The following is a 26546-nucleotide window of genomic DNA, read 5'->3' on the forward strand; positions in this document are numbered from 1 at the left end:
ATGTGGAACGATGCAGTCAGAGAAGATCTGGAGAAAATGGGAGTAAGACAATGGGAAATAGTGGCACAGGACCGACAAACAGGGAAGTCAATAGTAAACGCGACAAAGACTCCGAGGAGTAGTTGTAACGATGTTGATGATGATGATGATGTTTGAGCACGTATGCTTGGTTGTATAGTAATTTCCAGCCAGAGCCTGGAGATCAAAATTTATCCAACATAGCAAAAATAAATTACCAAATTAACTAGACCGTTACTGGATCAGCGAACCGAGTATAGAATGATACCTTTCACGTTGATGGCGAGAATTTCTAAAATAGTGGATTTAGACCATTATTATTCTAGGTGCCTCATACGTCAAGGTAATACACCTAGAACGTCGAATAAATAATAATGATCCAAAAAACAGTACCTGTCTATTTTCGTAACTTTTCCCAGAACAAAATTGACATATGTTTTAAGACTTATCATATCCATATATCTTGCATCCATAAAATTCTTTTTTACCATAAATCCTTCTTTAATTTTATTTGATATTTTTTTGTGTGACAACCCATTTGGACATACCATAGTAATATTATTATACGTAACCTACAAAATAGTTATTTATGTATCAAGGGCGTAAAATAGGCGTTTATGGACCGCGACGTGTAAGTAAGAGCCCGAGCCGATAGGCGAGGGCTATTAACACGTAAGGTGCATGGTCCATAAATGCTGTTTACGCCCGAAATACATACAAATTTTTATGCACGACCGTTTTAATGATCATTTATTAATACAGGTACAAAATTCCTTGCACAGTCGTCTTAGTGATTATTTTTTAATGCTTCTTTTTCTTTCCACCTTTTGCGAGCAATTTATTATAAATACCGTTTCAAAAGTTGCATGAATTTTATAGCTCAATTTATAAAACTCATCCTGTATAACAATTCACCGAATCATTTTTATTGGTTAGTTAATAAAAAATGTCATATTGAAAGAAATATGCGTAAGAAATAATAATACGATAGAACAGTAATCTCGATAGCTATGTTCGCAGCAACAAAGTAAATAAGTCAAGAATAGTAAGTCGCCATTATTTATCGTATTGAAAGTTTCATAATATATTTTTTAAGAAGTTCTTTTATAATGGAAACTAGTGACGATGAAACATTTTCTGGAACACCATCGGAAATTTTTAAAGCAGCAGAAGGTGCAAAATTAAGTTTACTACCCGCTAAATCTAAGAAAATATACGATAAGGTCTACGATGAATTTAACTTACAACAGAGCAAAGTAGCAAATCCTAACATTTCTATAAATAATTGTGTTACAAATATAACATTATACACTGACCGGCACAAAAAACGGCCACCCCACAAAATGGGTAATTTTGATGTCTCGAATTTCCTAAACCTGTTGTCCGATTTAAGTGATTTTTTAAAATTTTACAGCCTTATTCTTTAACAATATCGCTGTAATAATATTGTTGCTAGAGAGGTAAATTATCATTGTATACCGGGTGTACCACTCAAACTGTTGTTTTTTTTCTCAAAGTTCACCACACCCTGTGGAATATTCTAGCATTTATAAAATACTAAAATTAAAACCCAACTATAGCCTCAGGTTTTCGTCACATTCTGTTTTTTGATTTATTCGCTTATGTTGGATAATAAAAAAGTTAGGTACTTTAACAACTAGCCATGTTCTTCATCAATACAGGGTGTTTATAAATAATTGCGACAAACTTTAAGGTGTAATTCTGCATGAAAAAATAATGACCGTTTGCTTTATAAAAATATGTCCGCAAAAAGCTTCTTTTCCGAGATACGGGATGTTAAATTGTTTCTTACCAACTGACGATTTATTTATTGCTCTAAAACCGGCTGAGGTATGCAAATGAAATTTAATGGGTTTTAAGAGACAGTTATTGCACATTTTTTAACATGCTATTAAAAATTTTATATTCTCCATTGGAGTGCATACGGGTAATATGACGGGTAATTTTACCCGTATGCATGCCAATGGTGAATGTAAAATTCTTAATTGTACGTCAAATAATGCGCAGGAACAACCTCTTAAAACCTACTAAATTGCATTTCCATATCTCAACCGATTTTTAGAACAATAAATAAATCGTCAGTTTGTAAGAAAAAATTTAACATCCCGTATTTCGTAAACGAAGCATTTGCGGACATATGTTTATAAAGCAAACGGTCATTATTTTTTCATGCAGAATTAACCCTTAAAGTTTGTCGCACTTATTTAGAAACACCCTGTATTGATGAAAAACATGGCTAGTTGTTCAAGTACCTAACTTTTTTATTATCCATCATAAGCGAATGAATCAAAAAACAGAATGTTAAGAAACCCTAAGGCTAGAGTTGGGTTTTAATTTCTGTATTTTATAAATGCTAGAATATTCCACAGGGTGTGGTGAACTTTGAGAAAAAACACAGTTTGATTGGTGCACCTGGTATACAATGATAATTTACCTATTTAGCAACAATATTATTACAGCGATATTGTTAAAGATGAAGGCTATAAAATATTTAAAAAATCACTTAAATCGGACAGCAGGTTTAGGAAATTCGAGATATCAAAAATGATCGATTTTGTGGGGTGGCCGTTTTTTTTGCCGGTCAGTGTAGATGTTGGAAACTTATGTTTGATTTCTAAAGTTATAATTCCTTTATTAAAATAAAATACAATAAATAGAAACTTTGTGTTTCACTAACCACTCCCGCCATCTAATATTACCGTCTGGCGGGCGATAAAGAAGCCCACGGGCGACTTTACCACCCGGTCGTGCATAAAGAATATTATCAACTTCTAAAATTAAAAAACAACTATCCTACAAAATCTTTAAAAAATTACAATTAATAAAAATCAGCAAAAGATGTAGGTATTATGCAAAAAAAATACCTACTACTGGGTACTACATGTCGGTTTATAACGTTGTCCGCAGTTTCCGACTTCCAATGGCCACTTCATCCGGTTTTTCCATAGGTTGTCTTCTATGTCTATTTCTCTCAGCTCTTTGTCTATTCCTTTGCTCCAACTTTTTCTCGGTCTACCTCGTTTTATATTTCCTTCTGGTTACCATTGTAGTATTTCCTTTGGTATTCGTTGTTCATCCATTCTTTGTATATGTCCGAACCAGATAAGTTGTTTTGTTGATAAGTCATCCGTGATTGTTCGTTTGATTCCCATTATTTCTCTAATGCGTTCGTTGGTAATCCTTTCTCTTCAAGTTCTTCCTGCTGGTCTTCTCAAAAAATCGATTTCCGTTGCTCTCAGCGTTGCCAGTGTTCTTTCCTTCAGTGGCCATACCTCACAGCTGTATAAAGTGATGCTTTTCACTACAGTCTCATATATCCACTTTTTATTTTTTTGCTGATGGACTGGTCCTATAAAATGCTGTTAAACATTGTGATGGCTTTTCTACTTGACGTATTTCTCTCTCTTATGACTTTGTCTAATGTTCCATAGTGCGAAAACAATAGCACGAGTGATAAAGTAATTAAGATATTTGTTAAGGCAAGAAATGAAGGAGAACAGTAGTAGTGTAACAATGATAAACATAAGTATTTCAATAATGAAGATATTGATAGACAGAATAAGGAAATAGGCTTTCAAGTAGGTTATCGATTACAGGATTACAGGGAGCCATACTTCATTTTGAAACCATTCTGCAAGAATATGTAGGCTGCGAATATCAGGCAAGACTCAGAAATACGTTCTAATTATCTACGTGCCCCTTCAGATGATAAAGATAAGGAAATAAATGATAAACTTTGCGTGAAAATTAAATATAATGCCAACAAAATTCTCAAGTATGGAATTAAAATTGTAATAGGAGATAGAAATATAAAGATGGAAATTAAGAGAGGCATAAAAAAATCATGGACGGTCAAAGTAAACATCTAGAAAGCAATGAGAATAAGATGAAATTAATAGGTGTCCCACTAGACAAGAAGATAAAAATAATGAGCAATGAGTATCTAATTTGAACACAAAACAATCTCTAAACATTTGTGGAAAATATCGGACGAAAACATCTGAAACTAAATCGATCAAACCTTGATAGAACTTAAGTACCTAGGAAAATAACTGATGTCGGAACTCGGAACCTATAGGGGAGCTGACCATGATTCAGATCAAATATTGATGATATCCAAGCTACGTATAAAATTAGAGTTTGATGTCGAGATAGTATTATGAGCTTTCCTCTTACCCAGATTTTTGCTCAGGATTTACAATGCCTACTTACTTTCCGTGTCCGGAATATCAACAACTTTAAATTCTGTATTTCCAATGGTTGGCCACATAGATGGCCCTGTCATTTGCTAAAATTAAGTCTTCTTCTATGCAGGTCTCTCTCATTTCTGTGCATGATAGTAGATGCCGGCTGGTCTGAACCGCGCCACAGTCGCAGGTATCGTCCTCCTGGTATCCCCATTTTTTCAGGTTACTAGCTCAACGTGAAACGCCGGTTCTTAGTCTGCTGAGCGCTTTCCAAGTCGGATACGGTAAATTGTGTCCAGCAGCCATTTCACCTGAGGGAGGAAAATAATGTGTTGCGGTAGCTGACGCTTGCCATAGGTGTATTCGGCGCATCTCTGGCGCTTCGGGGATGGATCTTGATGTTTTCAGAAAGCTTTTCCGAGATCTTAGTCTACTTGGCTGAGTTTGGTGGTCATGTAAGGGGTGTCTTCGGTCCGTCTCCTGCTTTTTCGTTCTACCTCTGACGTGACCTTCCTCCTGATAGGTAATGGAGCAATCCCAGCTATGGGGTATACCTCTTCGATAGGTGTCGGTTTAAGGCAACCCGATATTATACGGACCCTTTCATTTAGAGCCACGTCGACGTTCTTTGCGTTAGCAGAGTTTGCCCATACTGGTGCTACAAACTCCGCAGCCAAAAAAACATAATGCTAAGGCAGAAGTGCGAAGAGTGTGTGGTTGTGCTCCCCATTTTGTATTAGTTAGCTTGCGGATGATATTATTTCTGGCACTTACTTTCTTGTTGACATCTTGACAGTGGTATCGGTAAGACAGAGTTCTATCCAGACGTACGCCGAGGTATTTTGGCGTCTCGTTGTGTTCCAGCATCTGAACACGCCATTCCACCTCGAGCGGCATTCGGGCATGCTTGTTTCTAAGGTGGAAAGCACATACCTGGGTTTTTGTGGGATTGGGTTTCAGATGGTTTTCATCGTAATATAGAGCTAAGTCTCCCAGGGCATCTGTCAGTTCCACTTCAACTTCATTGAAGGTTCTTCCCTGAGCTGCCACAGCTGTATCATCAGCGTAAATAAATTGCCTTGTTTGTTGGTGTATGGGTTGGTCGTTGGTGTATATGTTGTATAGAGTCGGCGCGAGGACACTTCCCTGAGGAAGCCCATTTTTTTGGTCCCTCCACCGACTGTTTTTGCACTGGAGAGTTATGTAGAAGGATCTATTCTAGAGGAGATATTTCACTAACTCTGTTAGTCGGAAATCCTTTGTTGTAGTTCCTGTTCGTATATCGTCCAGGCCAGCCGCTTTATTATCTTTCATTTGGTGGATCACGCCTCTCATCTCCTCTAGACAAAAAGAGGTACCTAGAACATCTCTTTCTTCGTCGATATTCCGTTGAGCTCTCACTTTGTTCTTTCTTGATGTCGTCTTACCGTTTATTAGAAGACGATGGGCTATCTGATCGGCTGTGACTTCTGTCAGGTTGACTGCCGGGGTAAGCGGGATCGTTGCCAAGATTCCGGATCAGCTTCCAGGAACGTCTGCTGTTTTGTTTCATGTCCAGACTCGTGACCAGCTTGCACCACCTTTCCGTTCTGTTGGTTGATATCGCATGTAACATTTCCTCCCCAGCCTGTATTGTTGCCTCCGAGAAGGGATCTTCTTCATATAGCTGTTTATATATTTTAAGTAGGGGATTAGATCCTTCATTGAGCCCCGCTATGTACTCAGTTCGACAACCCCTAAGGATATGTTTCCGTGATACTTGCTTTACGATTTCTACAAATTTATCGTATGAATCAGGGCAAGGTTCTAGCTGGGAAACTTCTTGATCCAATGCTTTAGAGAATTTTTCCCATTTTGCTTTAGTAAAGTTGAACCTTCTCTTAAAAGGAACAATTTCGTATCTGATTGCCGCGTTGGAAAGACAAATTATTGTTGAGGATTTACAATGGAATTACTACTAAGAGAATTTTACTGTCATGGATACGTGTGGTTGCTTTTTTAGAGACTAATCATATGATATTTTTTCCTGGAAATTGTCTATTATAAACCGGTGGTAATGTAGCGAATCGGCTTATTGTACATCTTCCATTACAACATACATTTTACCATATATTTGGCCAGGTATATTTTCCCCTTAAGTGTTCTGTTACCTTCGGATCCAGGCTTTTTCCTGTGAACACTGTGTGACACTGGTATGTTCCGCCAGTCTGTCGAGTTCCTCTCAGTATTTCCACACTAGCCTAGCTTCTACAGTCGGACTTATGAGTGCCTCCTTTGCTGCTTTAGTATCTGTGCATATGCATCTGTGGATTCTGCATTCCGACTCATAGAATAATTTTCTCTTTCTCTGGATAGATGTCGCGAACTCGTCCCTACGCATATAATATGATATTATTGAGCCTAGTGGGACAGCCAGAATTAGTTTGCTTCGGGATACACCACGACACCACAGGTGGCTCTGAAGATTGAAATGAAGAAAACTAGGTCAGGCGATGGTGGTGGTCCCCAAATCGAATTAAATATAAAGCTGTCTTTCCTTATCTGTGCATATATTGATCCGGTTCAGTTCAAAAACCCAAGAATGTTGAGTTCTCTTATATTCTGCTAATGAAATATGTTTAACTTTATACCCCTATCGAATATTCCTCCGCCTGACTCTTCCGTAGTTTTACACTTGTATGTGTACCAGGTACACAGTATAAAGAGGGACAGTAAAACCACTTCTCTGTCGCCACTTTGATCTCAAGAAGTAATACCGGCAGTACGCAATTGATAATTCACCAGTGGTGGATGCGGGTTTTCCCTGTTAAAACCCGTACGTTTCTATGCGACGAGCAATGCGAGAGTGGGGCAAAATCGACTAAGAACATTGCGCGGTCGCCATGCGCGACTACAGATTTTACTTCCAATTTTTCGGAGAGTGGTTCTACTCTCCCTCTTTATACTGTAACCAGGTATAACCCTGAAGTCTTTGTTGAGTGTTTCTGCTGCCCCATCCCTCGTGGGCTGATGTCTACTTAAAAAGTTACTTTAGGCCTATATTTGGGTATTGTATGTTCAAAAATCATCATTCATTCTTCTTCTTCTTCTTTAGGTGCCATGTCTGCATATAGTCGTTGGCCGTCATCATGTTTACGAGTTCTTGCAACCTTTCTATATCGGCTGCTGTTCGAAATAATTATTCTACTGTGGAACCTCACCATTGTCTAATATTACGCAACCATGAAAGTCTCTTTCGACCAATCCATCTCTTTAGCTCCACTTTTCCTTATATTATAAGGCAAAGTAGATGGTATTTAGGTCCTCTAATTATATGGCCGAAGTTTTATGTTTTTCTCCTCTTTATGATGTTTATGAGCAGACGTTCTGAATTCATCATTTGGAGAACATCTTCATTGAAAGTGTGCGAAACCCACGATATCTTTAGCATTCGTTGATAGCACCACAATTCGAATGCTTCTAGTTTGTTTAGCCTTATGGTTTTTAACGTCTTTGTCTCACAATCATACAATAAGATAGACCACACATAGCATTTCAGGACCTTCTTGCAAATATTCGTCGACAGGTTTTTGTTACATAACAACTAGTTTCCAGGTCATAAAAGCCTTACGTGATATTTTGATCGTGGTTATTATCTCTTCATCCGAGTCGCAGTTTACATCTAACCAACTGCCAAGGTATTTAAAATGATGGTTTACCCGTTCTATCTCCTCTCCATCAAGAGAAAGCACACCTTGATCTACATTAATCCTTCCAACTGCCATCCACTTTATCTTCATTCTCCGATAACTTGCTTCACTAGCTAGATTTACTAATGTCTGGAGATCTTGTATATTTTCTACAAGAATGGACCTATCGTACTCCACGTTCGATGGGTAGTTTTTCAGTCCAACTATCTCCAACTTGGGTAGAAGCTACTTAATTGTAAGACAATTATAGATTCGGGTTAGAACGTCCTGCGACGTTGTGCGATGCAAAATTTCCACCGCGTCCTATCATTACAATCTTCTCTATTCCGCAACCCTTAAATTCATTTATGATGTTACTATGCCCTGATCTAACGAATACGTTGCTCAGGTTTTCTCGCAGTCTATAATATTTCATTCTCGCCTAGCTTTCCGACATAATTATATGTAAAGGAGTGAGATCCAGTAGGCTTGCCAAGGAAAGCAAATTTTTACACCTTGCTTTAATTGAGGATGGCACATTTTTTGCTTCATCTTTGACCAACATATTACTGATGCATAATATGTAATTCTTATTATTCAAAGACTTATGATCTAAGTAAATCTAGAAGGCAGAAGATCAGGAGGACGTTCCCCAACAAGATGGATCTACCAAATTACAGGAATATGCTAAAGACCTATAAATGAATTAAACAAATGACCAGAGATAGACATTTTTGGAAACAGATAGTACACGACATCACTACACACTTCATCCGGGGGTCAGGAATGAAGGTAGAGGTGTAGTTAAGGTAGATACTTGGTTATTCGCTCTATATGCGGGTTCTTAGTAGGCCTCGAGTCTAATGTTACCCCAAGATACCTGGTAAATTTTAAGATTTTGGATTTCTGTGTGCTTACGTTAAGCTCCACATCTGAAGTCCATTCTGTAATTACATTCAGAGCGAGTTACATAATATCTCTGACTGTTCTATTAAATTTGCCCTGGGATAAGATGACCAGGTCTTCCGCATAGCCCAGGACATAATATCAGCCCTGTGATGTATCATTTAAGTGGAAATGTAACAAATTTAACTTAACTAAGTACTTGCGTTACTTTTTAGTTATTATCTGATGTATCAACTGTCATTATATAACGCCACGTTATACGTAAAGTTACGAAATAACTTTGTAGTTATGTACAGTCGGAAAAATGAAAGAATACCCATGAACGAACATATAAAACAGGCTGTATTTTCCTGTCACCGTGTCACAAAGAAAATTGCCCAGTGCAAGTACATGTAATACATGTAAGACAGGAAAATACAGCGTGTTTTATATGTTCGTGCATGGGTATTCTTTCATTTTTCCTACTGTAAGGATTTGTAAGGTTAGCTTCATGTTTTTACTTGTTTTTTCTACGAGCGTGCAAAAATGTCTACTTTCGCGCACTCATTTTATTTTAGAAAGTTTCACTTTTCCGCACGCGTGTTACTTTTCCGCACGCGTTTTTTACTTTTCCGCACGCGTGTTAATTTAAATATGTTAATATGGCCTTAAAGTAATTATAATACATGCAATAAACTAATATTTAGATATTATTTACTAATTTATTTCAAATATATCTTATTGTGTTTCTGTTTTAATGAAATTAACGCGACAATTCGATGAAATAAAATTATTTTGACATAATATTCGAAAGTCAAGTCGGTAGACAATAACAGTCGTTTTGAATCATCGTCATGGAAACCAAGATCGTCATCATGCTAATTATATTAAAAGTTTGGTTTTGACAACCTTGTCAAAGAATTAATTTGTGTATGTACTTTCATATTAATTAAATTAATTGATTAAGATTTGGTAATTTTTTAAAGACTCTTAGAAAAAATATTGTTCCTAACTCTTGCAGAAAGTCTCTTTTCCGCACTCGACTGCTTGCCGAACTCCCGCTTCGCGTCGTTCGGCAAACTGCAGTCGCGTGCGGAAAAGAATGACTTTCTGCACTTGTTAGGAAAATAACTATTTAGAAATGAAGTGAATAAATAGCAATTAAAGACACGTAGGTAATAATAAAATTAAAACAGTAATTAAAAATAAACAAATAGAACTAATTTAAAAATATACTTTTAAAAACAGAAAAATTATACAAAAGACAAATTGAGATATACATGAATAACTATGTTTTTAAATTTATAAACATCCAGGAATTTTACTGTTCCACCTAACCTACTTCAATTTTTCTGGTATTACACCTTCCCATCGTTGTTCCCACCATTCTTATGGTATTACATCTTCCCATCGTTGTTCCCACCATTCTCTCTCGCTCCAACTTGTACTATTTCTACATAAGGTTCTCTTTGTTAGACAGACCAATACTTATTTTCTTTATAACCTCTGGGAATTAAATCATTTCGTAACGGTGAGCGATACATCACACGGAATTTACGTTAAAAGTTATCGAGACAGTTATCTGTCAGATATATCTTAATTTAACGCAAAACTTTAAAAATAACTTCGATGATACACACAGGGCTGAATGCCTGTCGTTGCTGAATCTAGCAATTAGCCCATCCACGGCCAAATTCTACAAGAGAGGAGATAAAATTCTCGGGCTCGGGAAAGATAGAGACGAGTAGAGAAAGGAAAGAAAACGATCCTTGTCGAGAATTCGACCTGTATCGATGAATAAAAGCTATAACTAACAAAGAGTGTTAATTTTTTTTATATATTATATCTATTGTATCTTACCATTTGATTAGTAGTTTGTTTAAACAGTAAACTCTGTATAAATGACAAAGCTGTGTGACTGCAACCGACAACCACTATTTTTGTATTTATTACCTGCCGAGAAAGACTTGTCAGATTAACTGTGGATACGTATAAGGCAAATGGATCTTTTTTGTCAGTAACTACGTCAGATGGAGCACATTCTAAAATTTAATAAAGAGAAATGTAATTTACATAAAAGGTACAGTGTGCGGCAAAATAAACCGTACTGAAATGAATATTGAAATGTTTATGATTATTTATATATCTAGTATACATGATATAGCTTCGCAAACATTATTCACGACGACGCACGTTCCCGATAAAACAGATGTTAAAGATGCCCTCTGGCCAGTGGCGGATCTACGGGGTGGGAGAATGAGGAAATCCCCCCCCCCATAACAAGGTCCAAAATTAAAGAAAAAAATTGTTTAAACATAAAAAAATATTAGCTGACATGAAACCGAAATGACAGAAAGACAAATTCAACCCATTAAACACGCTAGTTAGGAAAATTAAGGCAACTTAATGCATATAAGTTATTATTTGTGTCTTTTATGTAACCTGAGTTTATCTTTTTTATGTATTTGGTTGGTTTTTCATTGGAAGTTTCCCTAAGGCAAATTTTCCCTTCCAAGGCAAATTTCTAGATCCGCCACTGCCTCTGACACGAAAAATTTATAATTCTAGTCCGCAATTCCGAAATGGCAGACGGTGGTTCTGCCTGACTCCTTCAGCATTCCCATATGTACGCATCTGGTGGCGTTAGTTCTGATGAGTGGCAACTCGCAAAATGATCGCGCAGTATTTGAAGAGACTCCCTGGCAGTGTGACAGGTTGTCCCGTCCTGCTGAAACCATTGTTGATTTTAAGCTTGGACCGTTTTCGTGACCTTTTTCGTATGACTGAAAATAGTACTCCACCATAAAAAAATTTTCTGCAAAGCTTAGAACCATTCTGAAGCACCTAACATTATCATGACACAAACATACGTTATAACGACGAACGGAAACCACTCAGTACGTCTCGGCGCCTGACACCAATTTGAGGCATACGAATTTCAGTACTGTTTATTTTGCCGCATACCGTATTTGTGAGTCGAATATAACTACGCGGTAATTTTTTGTTGGTAAATATAATTTTCAAAGAAATTAAAAGAAATTGTGGAGCTAATGCGGTAATGGACCGTGATAGTGTGACGTCAAAACGTCAAAAAGGTTTCCAAACAAAGCAAAAGTTTAACGTCTGGCAATTGATTATACACGTGATTTGTGTAATCATTTTTAATTTTATTTTGTTTTAACAATCATCTGCACATTTTTTCTAAAGACACAATCCTTGTTAGTCATATCAATCATATTGCTTTTAATTTTATAAATGTCCTTACACAAAATCAAGGATTTACACACTCAGTAAAATTTACACTTCTCTGTCGGCACTTTGATCTCAAGAAGTAATACCGGCAGTACGCAATTGATAATTCACCAGTGGTGGATGCGGGTTTTCCCTGTTAAAACCCGTACGTTTCTATGTGACTAGCAATGCGAGAGTGGGACAAAAGCGACTAAGAACATTGCGCGGTCGTCATCCGCGACTAAAGATTTTACTTCCAATTTTTCGGAGAGTGGTTCTACTGTCCCTCTTTATACTGTGACACTACATAGTACCTACTTACTGCGTTTCTTCAGGTTCTTAACCAGTCCTATTTGGAAATATGGTGTGAAATATACTATGAGCATTTATTACAATCACGGGTACCTAACACATTACCATTTTGTAAAAATTAAACATCCTACAAGCAATATATTCCCATTATAAAAACGAAAACAAACACCACGCGTGAATTTTTGCTTTGTTTGGAAACCTTTTCAGAGTAGCCAACATTGATTTGACGTCACGACTATCGCGGTCCATTAGTAACTGTTAACTCTCAAACAAACATAAAAACAAGGGACTAGGTAATATAGAAATATGATGGTACTGCAATTCAAAGAAATTAAGAAATATTATAGATTATTTAATTTATAGGAGATTCTGACCAATAGAAAGCTACAGAAATCTAAATTAAACTGATAATTTTTGATAATTTCCCGTCGTCAAGTATATTACGTCAGATATGCCCTTCGTTGCTATGGAAAAATACATTCAGTGATATTAATGACAATTAATGTTTTAAAAGTTATAAAAGTGATGACTTTCAACCGTAAAATATTTATAACAACTGTGTGTTTAATTGTACTAATTTGTACTTACATAAATAAATTACAATAACATTTTGGTTTTGAACAGTTTTATTCATGAAATAATCGCAACAAATTGCACTCGATCTCTAAAATTAATATAGAATTTTTGCCCTCGTGACACTTTGACATAATTAATAATATTGATTAAATTAAAACTGTCAAAGTGTCACTCGGGAAAAATTCAATAATTTTAGAGATCTTGTGCAATTACTACTGAGAATACACCATTTACTATTTTTAGTGGGAATAAGCAAAATATTTACTTTTTATTATTAGCTGTATACAGTGATAAGTGCACTAATAACCGACAAAATAACGGAAAAGACGGGAACCATAATACGTTGAGAGATAAAAAGAGAAGAAACCAGTAGAGGTGAGAAGTTATCAATAGAGGCCTATAGATTTACATTATATTGATAGTTTCCCAAGTGTAGACGTATCGGAGTCAAACTGTCACAGAAGACTGAATTTTTATAAAATTTTCCTGTCACAGTAGCAGTTGCCAAACTCTTCCGATACGTCTAAAGATGGGAAACTATCAATTTAATGTAAATTTATAGGATTCTATTGATTATTTCATTAATAGGAGATTCTGATCAATAGAAAGCTACAGAAATAAAAATTCAAGTGATAATTTTTGATAATACCCCGTCGTCAAGTATATACGTCAGATGCCCTTCGTTGCTACGAAAAAATACATTCAGTGACATTAATGACAATTATTGTTCTAAAAGTTATAAAAGTGATGACTTTCAACCGTCAAATATTTATAACAACTGTGTTAGCAGTGCCGGTTTAACCTAACTCTGGGCCCTGGGCGCTGGAGATTTAGGGGCCCCCTCATTGCTATTCGTTGTCAGTTTTTTAACAAAAGAACACATGCATTAACTATAAATGTTTATTGTAAAATCCATACGATAAATTTTTTAAAACAAACAAGAAAAATAGCAAACGTAAAACATATTCCAAATAATAAGTACATTTAAAAATACAAAAAAAAAAACAGAAAGTTCTACAAAACAACACATGACAAACAAATAAACATATTCTAAAAAATACATGACAAAAATTAGCTCACTTTATTTCTTGACTTGGCATTAGCAAACTGCCCTATTTTAATACCTACTACAAAATTCGGTTGATCCTGTTCTTTTATGTTCTTGGGAAAAGTTGCCTTTACATCCTGGATGACACCAAATTTTTAAAATGTTTATTCAAATTTTAGGTTGACGTTACAAAATGAGTAGTTTCATTATGCAAGTTCTCTTTGGTTTCATCAACATTTTTTATATTTCTCGCATAATATATTACTTGTTATTTGACGTCTTCTTTATTTAGCGTAAAAAAACATCTTACAACTGATGTAACATCTTTGTAGCATTATATTCTCTTTAAAAGATCTTGAGTAATATTGTCGCATATAACATTAAATAGGTACCTACCTCAATAATTGAGATTCAGAATTATTCTGAATCTCTCTTGTCCCTTTAAAATTGTTTCACTTTCAACTTATGCATCGAAAACTGTTTTTCTTTTCTTTGTTCTTTGAAGGTCAATTCTATAGAACATATTTGAGATAAATATCCTCGCCTTCGCAAAAAAATAGTATATTGTACAACAAGAGAGAAAAAAGACATATTTCTCACGAGCGCAGAAGTTTGTTGGCACGAGCCGAGGCACGAGGCGAGTACCGCAAATCAAGCGAGAGAGAAATATGTCATTTTCTCTCGTGTTGTACACTGTACTTTTTCTTTGGATGCGTTTTTGTCAAGAGTTCAAACTTCAAAATTAAATAATTTAGGTGCTTTTAGGTATATTATATGCCTAAATTGAAATAAAATACATATATACACATAGGTATTTAATATTCTTAATATTTATATATTTATTTATTTAAAATTATAATTCACAGTTGAAGAGTCTTAAAAGGTAATTTTTGATAAGTTTTGACAAGTTTGAACACATTTTGTTTGACAGAAATAATTGTGTTTGTATTGTGCATGTTTCCATGGAAATGGCGATCATATGTATGTAAACCGGCGGTGAAACCGTGAGAAAAAATATTTCTCACTGCAAAGGCCGACTTTTCTCACTGCCTGAGAAATTGTTCGTTTTGAATGTATGTAAGTAGTGAGAGAAGTTGCACATTGTATAGCATCCATACAAAAAATATTTTTCGCTTCTAGTTTAATTTCGCCTAATTTATTTCTCACGTCTCCAACAAGGCTCAAATGTCATTAACTCTACTCCAATTGACACATTCGAGTCCACCGTTTCTAAGGTTGGCTTGTTGCATTCACGCGTTTTAAAATTTTTGCCCAAATCAGTGTCAATAGAGCTATCTCAAAGGTATGTATTTTATTCTGCAGTGCCTTAGCTTCACTTCTAACTGCTGATTTTTTGTCTCTATTATTGGTTAATTGGAAAAAATATGTTTTATGGATACGTAGTTTTTAATTAAAGCATTTACAGTGTCAAAACTTTCTACAAGTTTTGTTTTCATCACTTCCAGGAATTACAAATTTGTCAGACAGATAGCTAACTGTACATTTTGCTTTATTCGTATTCCGCTGTAAATGCTCACCTAAGAAGTTGTCAAAAGCCAAGTATACAAGGCAACTTAATTAATCACCTTTATGACGACTCGTTAATTCCTCATGGGATTAATGGAAAGCTAGTCCTTAAGAAGCACGTAATTTAATAGTGACAACAACTCTTCTTAGGACCTTTACCCAATAGTCACCTTCGCGTTCTACTTGCTTTTTCAAGCCAGCGTCTATAACTCCAATCTAAATGATGATCCATATAACTCCATTTAACTGATGATCTTGTTACTAATGTAACCATAAAGTTCAGATAAAATTTACTTTCTTCGTGAGATTTGAGCAAACTATTCAAATATTTCCAGTGGGTAAAATACATCCAAAATCAGTTTAACTGTTTTTTTTAATTGAAAATATTTTTGAAGCTATTTCCTTGTGGCATTTTTATAATTACGTATTTTTTATGGGAAATAAGCCACAATTTTACTAAAAAATGAATTTATTAACGTTTCGAAGCCCAAATCGGGTTTCGTTGTCAAAATACAAAATACTATTAAAATAAAACAAACATGTTGTTGCTAAGTAAAAAAATTCTTCTAATAATTTATTTAATCTGACTCATTTATATTGGCAATTTAGACGTATATTATACATTTTAAAGTAGAAGACTTTAAAATGATATCGCCAATATTTATGAGTTGCGTTCCTGGGACGACTTTACTAAAAGATAGTTCATTCGATTACATGAAATCAATCCCAACTCAAGAATATCCGTCGCAAAAAAAATCATAGCATGTGATCTGTCTTTAAAAAGACAACCAAATGCAACGATGACAGTAAAATTCTCGCGTTAGAGATTCCATATTATTATATTATATTCAGTTAGAAATTCCATATGAACATCAGTCTTATATTAAAAACAGAGAATTTGATAGATCTCAGATATGTCAACACGCATGGGATAATGAACATAGAGTTCAGTGGAGAGATTCAAGTATAGTCCTGAAAGAATCAGATAGTAAAAAGAGAAAAATCAAAGAAGCGGCTCTAATTATGCTAAATGAAACCAATTGTGTCGCAAATTCCTCGGTAGAATGTAGTAGGATGTGGTTACCCATACTGAAAGAGGAAGTCAATAGAAAGAAAATACCACGATTAGTAAGTCAATAACATATCGAGTTAGTACAAATTTTATATTTTAGTATTACTTATTATATATCTATGTAATATTAATATTATTTATAATTTAAACATATTAAAGTCAGAATTTGGTATTAGTTTTTTGAAGGTAGATTAAATGTAAGACCAAATACTTACGATGCCGGGATAGTATCACGAGGTTTTTTCCTGGTTTTCCCTCGTGATTTACTATGGAATCTCTAACGCGAGAATTTTACTGTCATCGTTGCATTTGGTTGTCTTTTTAAAGACAGATCACATGCTATGATTTTTTTTGCGACGGATATTCTTGAGTTGGGATTGATTTCATGTAATCGAATGAACTATCTTTTAGTAAAGTCGTCCCAGGAACGCAACTCATAAATATTGGCGATATCATTTTAAAGTCTTCTACTTTAAAATGTATAATATACGTCTAAATTGCCAATATAAATGAGTCAGATTAAATAAATTATTAGAAGAATTTTTTTACTTAGCAACAACATGTTTGTTTTATTTTAATAGTATTTTGTATTTTGACAACGAAACCCGATTTGGGCTTCGAAACGTTAATAAATTCATTTTTTAGTAAAATTGTGGCTTATTTCCCATAAAAAATACGTAATTGAAAATATTTTGCACGAGTAACAATAAACAGCTCTAACACGTTCGTAATATATTAGCCAATCTCTCTTCTCTTTGCCTCCATTGGGTTTTACTCTATAAGATGTGCTTTTATTAATCGTCTATAACAAGCTTTGTCTCCAGCTTCATACATTTCATACTATTTTCTAAGAAATCACTCTGTTTTAAAAGTTATCACGTTCTTACAAGGTTATCAGGTATTTCGTAGTATTTTTCTCTATTTCAAATAATGTGTAGGTACCTCGATTATTATCGGACTTTATTTTGTTATTAATAAAAGGAAGGGCTAGTGGATAAACCGGCACTGTGTGTTAGGCCTGGATCCCGCGTATGAATTGATTAATAACAAGCTAAAAATTTGTTAATAGCTTAAGGGTGTCTAGTCGGACAAACTTTGATATATGGGAACACTGGAACAGGGGAAGTTTTAATTGTGAAACAGGTTAAAAATTTGGAAAAGTCAGACCACGAAAACGTCGCATGTATTTTGTCCTAGAGAACTTCCAATTGATTTGTTAGCCTTTCATTAAACTCTCATGCAAAAATCAGACTGCTATTAATTTATCACCTGTCATTTGACATATTCTACGTGCTCCACTCATTATAATTCCCATTTGGTGATAAATAGCAGCCTGATTTTTGCATGAGAGTTTAATGAAAGGGTAACAAATCAATTGGAAGTTCTGTCGGACAAAATACATGTGACGTTTTCGTGGTCTGACCGTTCCAAATTTTTAACCTGTTCCACAATTAAAACTTCCCCTGTTCCAGTGTTCCTATATATCAAAGTTTGTCCGAATAGACACCCTTAAGCTATTAACAAATTTTCAGCTTGCTATTAATCAACTTTTTTTTCATACGCGGGATCCAGACCTATGTGTTTAACTGTAGTAATTTCTACTTACATAAATAAATTACAATAAAATTTTGGTCTTGAACAGTTTTATTCATGAAATAATCGCAGCAAATTGCACTCTATATCTAAAATTATTATCGAATTGTTTCTCTCGTGCCACTTTGAAATAATTTCACTCCCCTTCGAGTCGTGAAATTAAAACTGTCAAAGTGTCACTCGGGAAAAATTCGATAATTTTAGAGCTCTTGTGCAATTACTACTGATAATTTTACACCTCTACTACTTTTATCTCGTTTTATTCCACATCTTATTATGTTTTCTGTCTTTTGCGTTATTTTGCCGGTTATAAGTGCACTCATCACTGTATATTAAACCGCTTTTAGAGCGTTCTACGCCTTTCGGTTTCTAATCGCCACTCCTTTTTATTGTTGCAGTCTTCCTCTCTTAAATATCTTTCCGACATTGCCTTGGAGACGTCCTTTGTCCATGTAGTTGCTGGTCTTCCTCATTTTCGTTTTTCTGTGGGGGACCATTCTAACACTGTTTTTGGGATTCTTCTTTCCTCCATTCGTCTAACGTGATCGGTGTTCGTACCATAGTAGCTGTTGTTTTTCGATGTCATCCATGATTGTTCTTTCTATTTCCATTTGTTGTCTAATGTCGTCGTTTCTTATATGTTCTAGTCCAGATCTTTTTACTGACCTTTTCCAAAAATCCATCTCAGTGACAAAATAGTAATTTGTCTTAGTTCTTTTTGCTTAAGAGCAAACAGTAGCGATCAACAGATAGCAACAAACGCGGTCCAAGATTGCGAAAGTTCTGCGAACTTTCAAAAGTGAGGCAACAGTGCGTCGCTAATTCGACACTGACAGCGACGTTTATACTATCAAAAACAATAATTTTTTACACATAGGCGCGAAATGTTGCCAAGTCAGTGACGTTCGATTTCTTGTTATAAAAAATCGATTTTTAGTAGTTCCAATGTGACACAAAATCTAGGCATGCGATAAAAAAGTTTATTTGAAGAAAGTGTATTTATTTGTTCTTTTTAATGGCGGTACAGGCTCCTTTTTGCAATATTTTATTTAGCTAGTTAGCTAGTTATTTAGTTATTATCATAACATATTTCTGAAATTGGGCTTTCGGCTCTCTACCGCCATTCTTTATTATATTACGAGTATGTGTGCCAAATCTCTCGACAAAATATTCAAAATTACAGCCGCAATCTTGGAACGCGTTTGTTGCTACCTGTTGATCACTACTGTTTGCTCTTAATTGCCAGACTTTAGCTCCATAGGTTAATACTGGTTTTAATATTGTGTTGTAAATTCGTTTTTTATTTTATGTTCTTATATTTTTTGTCAGAGTACCGAACCCAGGACTCCTACCACCTGTTCTATCCTTTCTTTACTATTTTCCTCGTTTCGTCCTGTACCCGTTAGTCTAATTCCCAGATATCTATTCCTTGCAGCTTGCAATTGTCTCCTGTTCCAGGTTCAGGTTTCCCATTTCTTCCCTTCATATGCACAGATATTGTGTTTTTTTGGTATTCACCTCCAGACCCCATTTTCTATATTCCTCTATTAGCTTCCTTGCCATGTAGGTATTCAAGATATTCCTTGTCCTGTGCAATTACAATTTGTCATCTGCATACTGCAGCATGTAGAGTATCGAATCTCCTATCGGGAGTCCCATTCAATTGCACTTCTTCCATTGTTTAAGGGCTTCATATATTGCACTCCCGCTTAAACAGTGTCATAAGCCAAAAAAGCAAAGTTATGCAAAACTTTTCCGGGTTTAATTCAAAAACTGTTGAAATTAGTATAATAATTATTTTAGTCAGTTACAAAGGTTTTTGAAGCTCTACAAAATAGTGTGTTAATTCTGCTAATAATATTAAAAATTTTTTTTTGAGTTTTAACACTATACAGATAAAATAACGAAAAATTTACGAAATAATATTTATTAAAAGTGGCTCTTGCAGTACAGAATATAATATCATTATTATTATCTGGTTAAGGCTATGGGTACATAATTCGCAAATATTTTACGTGCATCCCTACTTTTTCTGTCTTTACACGGCAAATTACGTGTAGTAAAATTCACACTGGTGTGGATATGTAAACATTACTAGAATGTCATTCTACTTGAAAATGTCATAATTAATTTAAAGAGATGGCTTTTGAATGTTCTTGGATAACTGTTATTTTTATAATTGCAAATTATTAATTCAGTTAATAAATGTGATAATTTTTTCACTAACTATGTTTTCAGTGATTGTAATAATTTATTTGTACAACAAAAACTAATAATCAATCGAGAAAAGAGGAAAAGTGTTAAAGTGATTTTTTAATAATATGTTGTTATTTTGGAACGCTTACAATTTTGAACATCTCTAACAACAAAATACTTGGATCACAGGATATATCTGATGTATTCTCTGCTTGGATCTTCCACAAATAATACACAATAAATAACTTTTTATTAAGTTCACGTCTTAAATCAATTATTTATCAAATACACTATATATCAATAATATTTAATCAATTTCTCAAAATATTCCCGATGCAATGTCAAATATTTAAAATTGTCACTGATTGTCAGTGTCTGACTGACAATATATGCTGACAATATTATATTCGGTTGAGTGCGTTGTAAGACAAAGACAGATTTGGAAAATATTACCAAGGCATTGTGTTCATTTTTTTCAAATCCTGAAAAAACCAATAAATATTTTTGAAAAATTTAAACGCAGAATGAAAGACTAAATTATTACCGAGGGCCGAAAGTCCCTTAGAATAAATAAAAAGTTTATTTTGAATGAGATATTTGAAATTAAAAATCACACTAAATTTTCTCTGAGTTTTTTCACCCCTGTAACTTATTAAAATAAACATTATAGAAGTTCTCATGGACTTTCGGCCCTCGCTAGTAACGTAATCTTTCATTCTGCGTTTAAATTTTTCAAAAATACTTATTAGTTTTCTCAGGATTTGAAAAAAATGAATCCCCATTTGAATAGCATTGCAGCCGAAAATACGTACCGATCCTCTTAACAGACAACTTACTTTTTAATGATGTAGCTGTAAATACAAGTACTTAACAACTTCTTCTTAAAGTTCCATCTCCTATCGGAGGTTGGATATCATAATGGCTATGATCACTTTGTTGGCTGCTGCTCTGAACAATTGTAATGAACTACAGTTAAACCATTCTCTAAGGTTCCTCAGCCAGGAGATGCGTCTTCTTCCTATGCTTCTTCTTCCTTGGATCCTTCCTTGCATAATAATTCTCAGCAACTCATATTTTTCTCCTCTGCTAATGTGACCCAAATATTCCAGTTTTCTTGTTTTTGTACTGTTCATAATATCTAACTCCTTATTTAAACGTCGTAGCACTTCAACATTGGTAATCCTTTGAACCCACTGAATTTTCAATATTCTTCTGTAACACCACATTTCGAACACATCTATTTTTCTTATGTGTTATCACTTCAATGTCCAAGCTTCCATTCCGTATAGTAATATAGAGGTAAAATTGCTCAGAGGCAACTGAAGGTCTTTGTAAGCAGTGTCTTCATTTTTATAAATGCTTGCCTTGCAGTTTCAATTCGGACTTTAATTTATTTGCTTTGGTCATTTTTGTCATCAACCCAGGTTCCCCGATATTTATATGTCTTTACTTTTTCTATTTGGGTTTGCTCTAGCATTAACCTTTCATTTCCATGTTGTGTTTTTGAGACAATCATAAATTTAGTTTTTTTTTATTTTTGTTTTAAATTTAGTACTTAACAACATTAAAGAACAAAAAATACTGCAAAAAGAAAGACAACATTAAAGAACAAAAAATACTGCAAAAAGAAAGATAACTAAGTGATAAATGTGTCACTTTTATTGAGCACATACGCAGATTGTTTTGAATAAAATAATCACATATTCTGTCTTAACTCGACAACGACGGTTTATATACGTCTTATGCCTCCTCTACATATCGGCAGACGCGGCTGCGGATGCATCTGCCGATGTATTATCCTATCATCACGAGCTGACCACACATATCTGTAGGTACACATCTGTAAATCATTCAGTCTGTGTTAATTCTCGGGTGACGCAATATCTACTTTGAATTCACTGCGAATACTAATGCGTCGTAGAGGTCAGAGGTCAGATATGTGGAGAGGCATCGGGCGTTCGCACCGAAACCCTTTGGTCTGTGCTAGGAAAACCGACAACAACCGGATATTTCGCAGACGCGGCCGCCGATGTGATATATAAACAACAAACGATCAAATTACCCCATCTACACATCTGCGGATGCATACGCAGATGCCGTCCGCGGACGCGTCTGCCGATGTGTAGAGGAGGCATTAGATGGACATATGCAGGAGCGTCATTTGAAATTTTGCTAGGGGGGGCAAACATTATATATACAATACATTATATATGCACACATAATACAAAATTGATCTATTTTTTGTAAATTTCAGTCATTTTCAGGGTTAGGGGGGGCAAATGCCCCCCCTCACCCTATCAAATGACGCCCCTGGACATATGCCTTGCGCAAGTCGATATGTGACACTGTTCGGTGCACCTTTGATTTTGGTTAATCATAGTTGCGTTCGCGGGTACAGTGGACAAATTGTCATCGACAATTATTTCTAACCTCACTTAATATAAATAATACCGTTAATAGATAAATATACAAGGTATATTTACTTTTAATTAATATTAATCACTAATTATTAAATTATACTAGGTAAATATGCCTTGTATATTGATCTATTAACGATATTATTTATCGTTAGTTTAGTGTGAAAACCTCGTAAGTATCTCAATTTTTTTCGAAAATGACATTTTGTTGGTTTTAGTTTGAAAACCTTGTATTTCACGATTTACAACTGTTAGAAAAAATCCAAATACACTAGACTACTTTCTACAGCTGAAAAAAGAAACAACGTATAACAAATTCTCTATTCAGTAATGTAAACATTAACATAATTATTTATACGTGGTGTATAATTTTTTTGAATTAAATGTATTGACATAAAGAGAAGAATGTGTGTAATTTATTTAATTCAAAATACATTTTACTGCTATCAGAAAACAGGAAATAGCTATTTGTATAACAAGGGAGGAAAGTGCTACTTTTTCTCCCGAGAATGAAGTTTACTGCCCGATGCGTAGCGGAGGGCAGTAATCATTCAAGGGAGGAAAAGGCACTTTACACCCATGTTATACATATGGTTTTTCCACCTTCCTCAAATAACAAGTCACTTTTTCATTTTTACTTAATTTATTTATGTAATTAACCAACAAAATTTATTAAAACTAAAACTAACAAGTAGGTACAATATAACTGTCAACTGTCAAATATAAGTCAAATTATTAATGTAAACATTGTTAAATCAAAATAACAATTTACTGTTTTTTACCATTCTGCAAAATACAGGGTGTTTTATAAATAAACGTTAAAATGTATAGATACTTACGTAATAGAAAATAGATATTGTACAGGGCGTCAATAACTTATATTTCATAAATGAAATACCATGACGTCCTTTTACTTTTCCTCCCTAGGGAGGAAAAGTACAACTTTGCTCCCTACAATCAGGTCCGGAAACGTATACTTTCAGTAGAGGTAGGTGGAAAAAATGTTTATTTGGCAGATAAATATTGTTTTTTGCTTAAAGTAAATATTAAAGCAGCCACCCACCAGCATCGTGACAGTTTGAACATTTAATTTAAGCGAAAAACCATGAATATTTTGCAAATAATAGCTATTTGTATAACAAGGGAGGAAAGTGCTACTTTTCCTCCCGAGAATGAAGTTTACTGCCCGACGCGTAGCGGAGGGCAGTAATCATTCAAGGGAGGAAAAGGCACTTTACTCCCATGTTATACATATGGTTTTTCCACCTTCCTCAAATAACAAGTCATTTTTTCATTTCTACTTAATTTATTTACGTAACTAACCAACAAAATTTATTAGAACTAAAACAAACAAGTAGGTACAATATAACTGTCAACTGTCAAATATAAGTCAAATTATTAATGTAAACATTGTTAAATCAAAATAACAATTTACTGTTTTTTACCATTCTACAGAATACAGGGTGTGTTATAAATAAACGTTAAAATGTATAGATACTTACGTAATAGAAAATTGATATTGTACAGGGCGTCCATAAGTTGTATTTCATGAATGAAATACCATGACGTCACTTTTACTTTTCCTCCCTAGGGAGGAAAAAATTTTTCCTCCCTAGGGAGGAAAAGTACAACTTTGCTCCCTAAAATCAGGTCCGGAAAAGTATACTTTCGGTAGAGGTAGGTGGAAAACATTTTTTTCTGTTTTCTAAGAGCAGTAAAATGTATTTTGAATTAAATAAACTACATACATTCTTCTTTTTGTCAATAAATTTATTCCAAAATTTTTTTTGACACCCTGTATAAATAATTATGTTAATGTTTATATTACTGAATAGAGAATTGAATTACCTTTCAAATGAGCTATCACACGATCCCTATTCTCATTTAAAAAATCATCGATTATGTCATCACGCCCAGATGGATGACGTCACTAGTACTTATAATCACTATAATGTTTGCACTTCTGTTGCTTTTGCTAGTCAACAGTGAAGATATTACATTAAGAGTGTGATCGGCATAGAGTCGTAGAGTATCAATTTCATTGTCGGCTCCCACATTCAATAAGCTATGCGTTATGTATAGATATATGCGTAATGTATTTATATACATTAAGGGTGTAGGCGGCATTGAGACATAGAGTATAAATTTCATCTTCAAAAGAGAGGTGACTATTTCCTTAGTTTTTAAATATTCTTTTAAAAATCATTACTCGTTAATTAATTAATCATTTATTAAATTAATAGGATTTATTTTTAGCTTACTATGTATTCAATGATTACAATAAATTATATACTATGCAATAAAAACTAATAATCGAGAAAAGAGAAAAATTGATAAAGTGATTTTAATTACATATTGTTACTACTGGAACGAGTAACGAGTAGATAAATTTTTAACATCTTTAAGAGTTAAAATACATTTTTAAATGTTTGGTAATAAGTCCTTAAGGAATTTGAGAAGCCGCTTTTATAGATAACCACTTGCTGGTAATTTAACAATCGTATTGCGTTACCTACTCGTTGTAAATTAGTAAGTTCACAACTTAAAGTATTTGTTTGAATCTGCCGATGGACGATTACGCATCGTTACAATAGTGGAATAATAAGTAATGTTGCCGATTTTAGCGCTTCCTTTAATGTGGTATATCTAATTAAAAAGTAAACGCTCTGTATACTCACTTAAATAAGTTTTAAATAGATAATATAGCCACTGTACCTTCGTTTTTTAAAAGAGCAATATCATATTCAGGCTGCATAATTGGTAATACTGGAAGCAAATTTTGTATATTATTCACAAGTGGTCTCTCTCGATAATATTCAGAACTGTCGTAAGGCGAATGCCTATAAAACAGTATCGAATAATCGCACAATCGGTGTATATCTCTCAGGAAGAATTTATCATGTCTTTGAAAAATCGGAGATATTATAAAAATTTCAATGATGCCATGGCTTCCTGGAGAAAATGAGGTTGCATGTACATCGCTTAGATTATAGTGGGAAGTTAAATAATCCAGATCAATTTCTTCTGATACAACTAAAAAATTAAAAATATGTAGTAAGTACGACAAGTGGTAGTCACAAATACACATGTCAAAATATGAAATAAAAAATAAATGAGGTCGATAATAAAGAGTGATTCATTTAGAGGTGCTTTTTTCAAAAAGAAAAGAAATTAAAAACATGAATTTTATTTGACAATATTTACTATCATACAAAAGAACCATTCTTTACAATTACTTCTTAACGATAATTTCTTTCAAATTCTTACCGTGACTGCGGTTAAGATGGTCCATTCTGAAGTTCCAATTCTCGATGACGCGTTCGAACATTTCGATTGGTAATTGCCCAATGACTAAAGTAATATCTTGTCCAATGACTCAATCATAGCCGGTTTATTCATATTGACTTTGGACTTAAGGTAGCCCCAAAGGGAAAAGTCTAGAGGTGTGATGTCACAGGACATAGGCCACTGGTCCGAAGCGTGAAAAAAAATGTTCACCGAATCGTTCTCGCATTAAAGCCATTATGGCAAGTAGCACCATCTTGTTGAAACCAAATGTCGTCGCTTCAAATTCAGGTACCAAATAGTCCGTTATCAAGGCGTGATAACGATCTAAATTCAGAGTAACATTTTGGGCGGCCTCTGTTTTAAAGAAGTATGGACCGCTTATAAATCACACCAACGAACAGTTGTTTTTTCTGGATGTAATGGCAACTCTTTAACCTTTTCGGTTTCTTATCACCCCAATTACGTGCATGTTGTTTATTCACATCCCCATTAAGCCAAAAATGGGCC

The 26546-nt window shown here is 34.5% G+C and overlaps 2 protein-coding genes across 3 annotated transcripts in view; one reads left to right on the forward strand and one right to left on the reverse strand.

Annotated features, from left to right (window-relative positions):
- LOC114330762 (TBC1 domain family member 1) overlaps positions 1 to 26546 on the forward strand; it is a 537565-nt gene that overhangs the window by 147059 nt on the left and 363960 nt on the right. The window lies entirely within an intron of this gene.
- LOC114330761 (cilia- and flagella-associated protein 61-like) overlaps positions 1 to 26546 on the reverse strand; it is a 169122-nt gene that overhangs the window by 61770 nt on the left and 80806 nt on the right. For both annotated transcript variants that reach the window (XM_028280170.2, XM_028280171.2), the window contains exons 8-10: positions 25467 to 25784; positions 10640 to 10821; positions 412 to 590 (exon numbers count right to left, since the gene is read on the reverse strand). In XM_028280170.2, the coding sequence (XP_028135971.1) occupies positions 412 to 590; positions 10640 to 10821; positions 25467 to 25784 (679 nt within the window). The remainder of the gene's footprint in view (positions 1 to 411; positions 591 to 10639; positions 10822 to 25466; positions 25785 to 26546) is intronic.

Source organism: Diabrotica virgifera, chromosome 4 (assembly GCF_917563875.1).
Source record: "Diabrotica virgifera virgifera chromosome 4, PGI_DIABVI_V3a".
NCBI lineage: Eukaryota > Metazoa > Arthropoda > Insecta > Coleoptera > Chrysomelidae > Diabrotica > Diabrotica virgifera.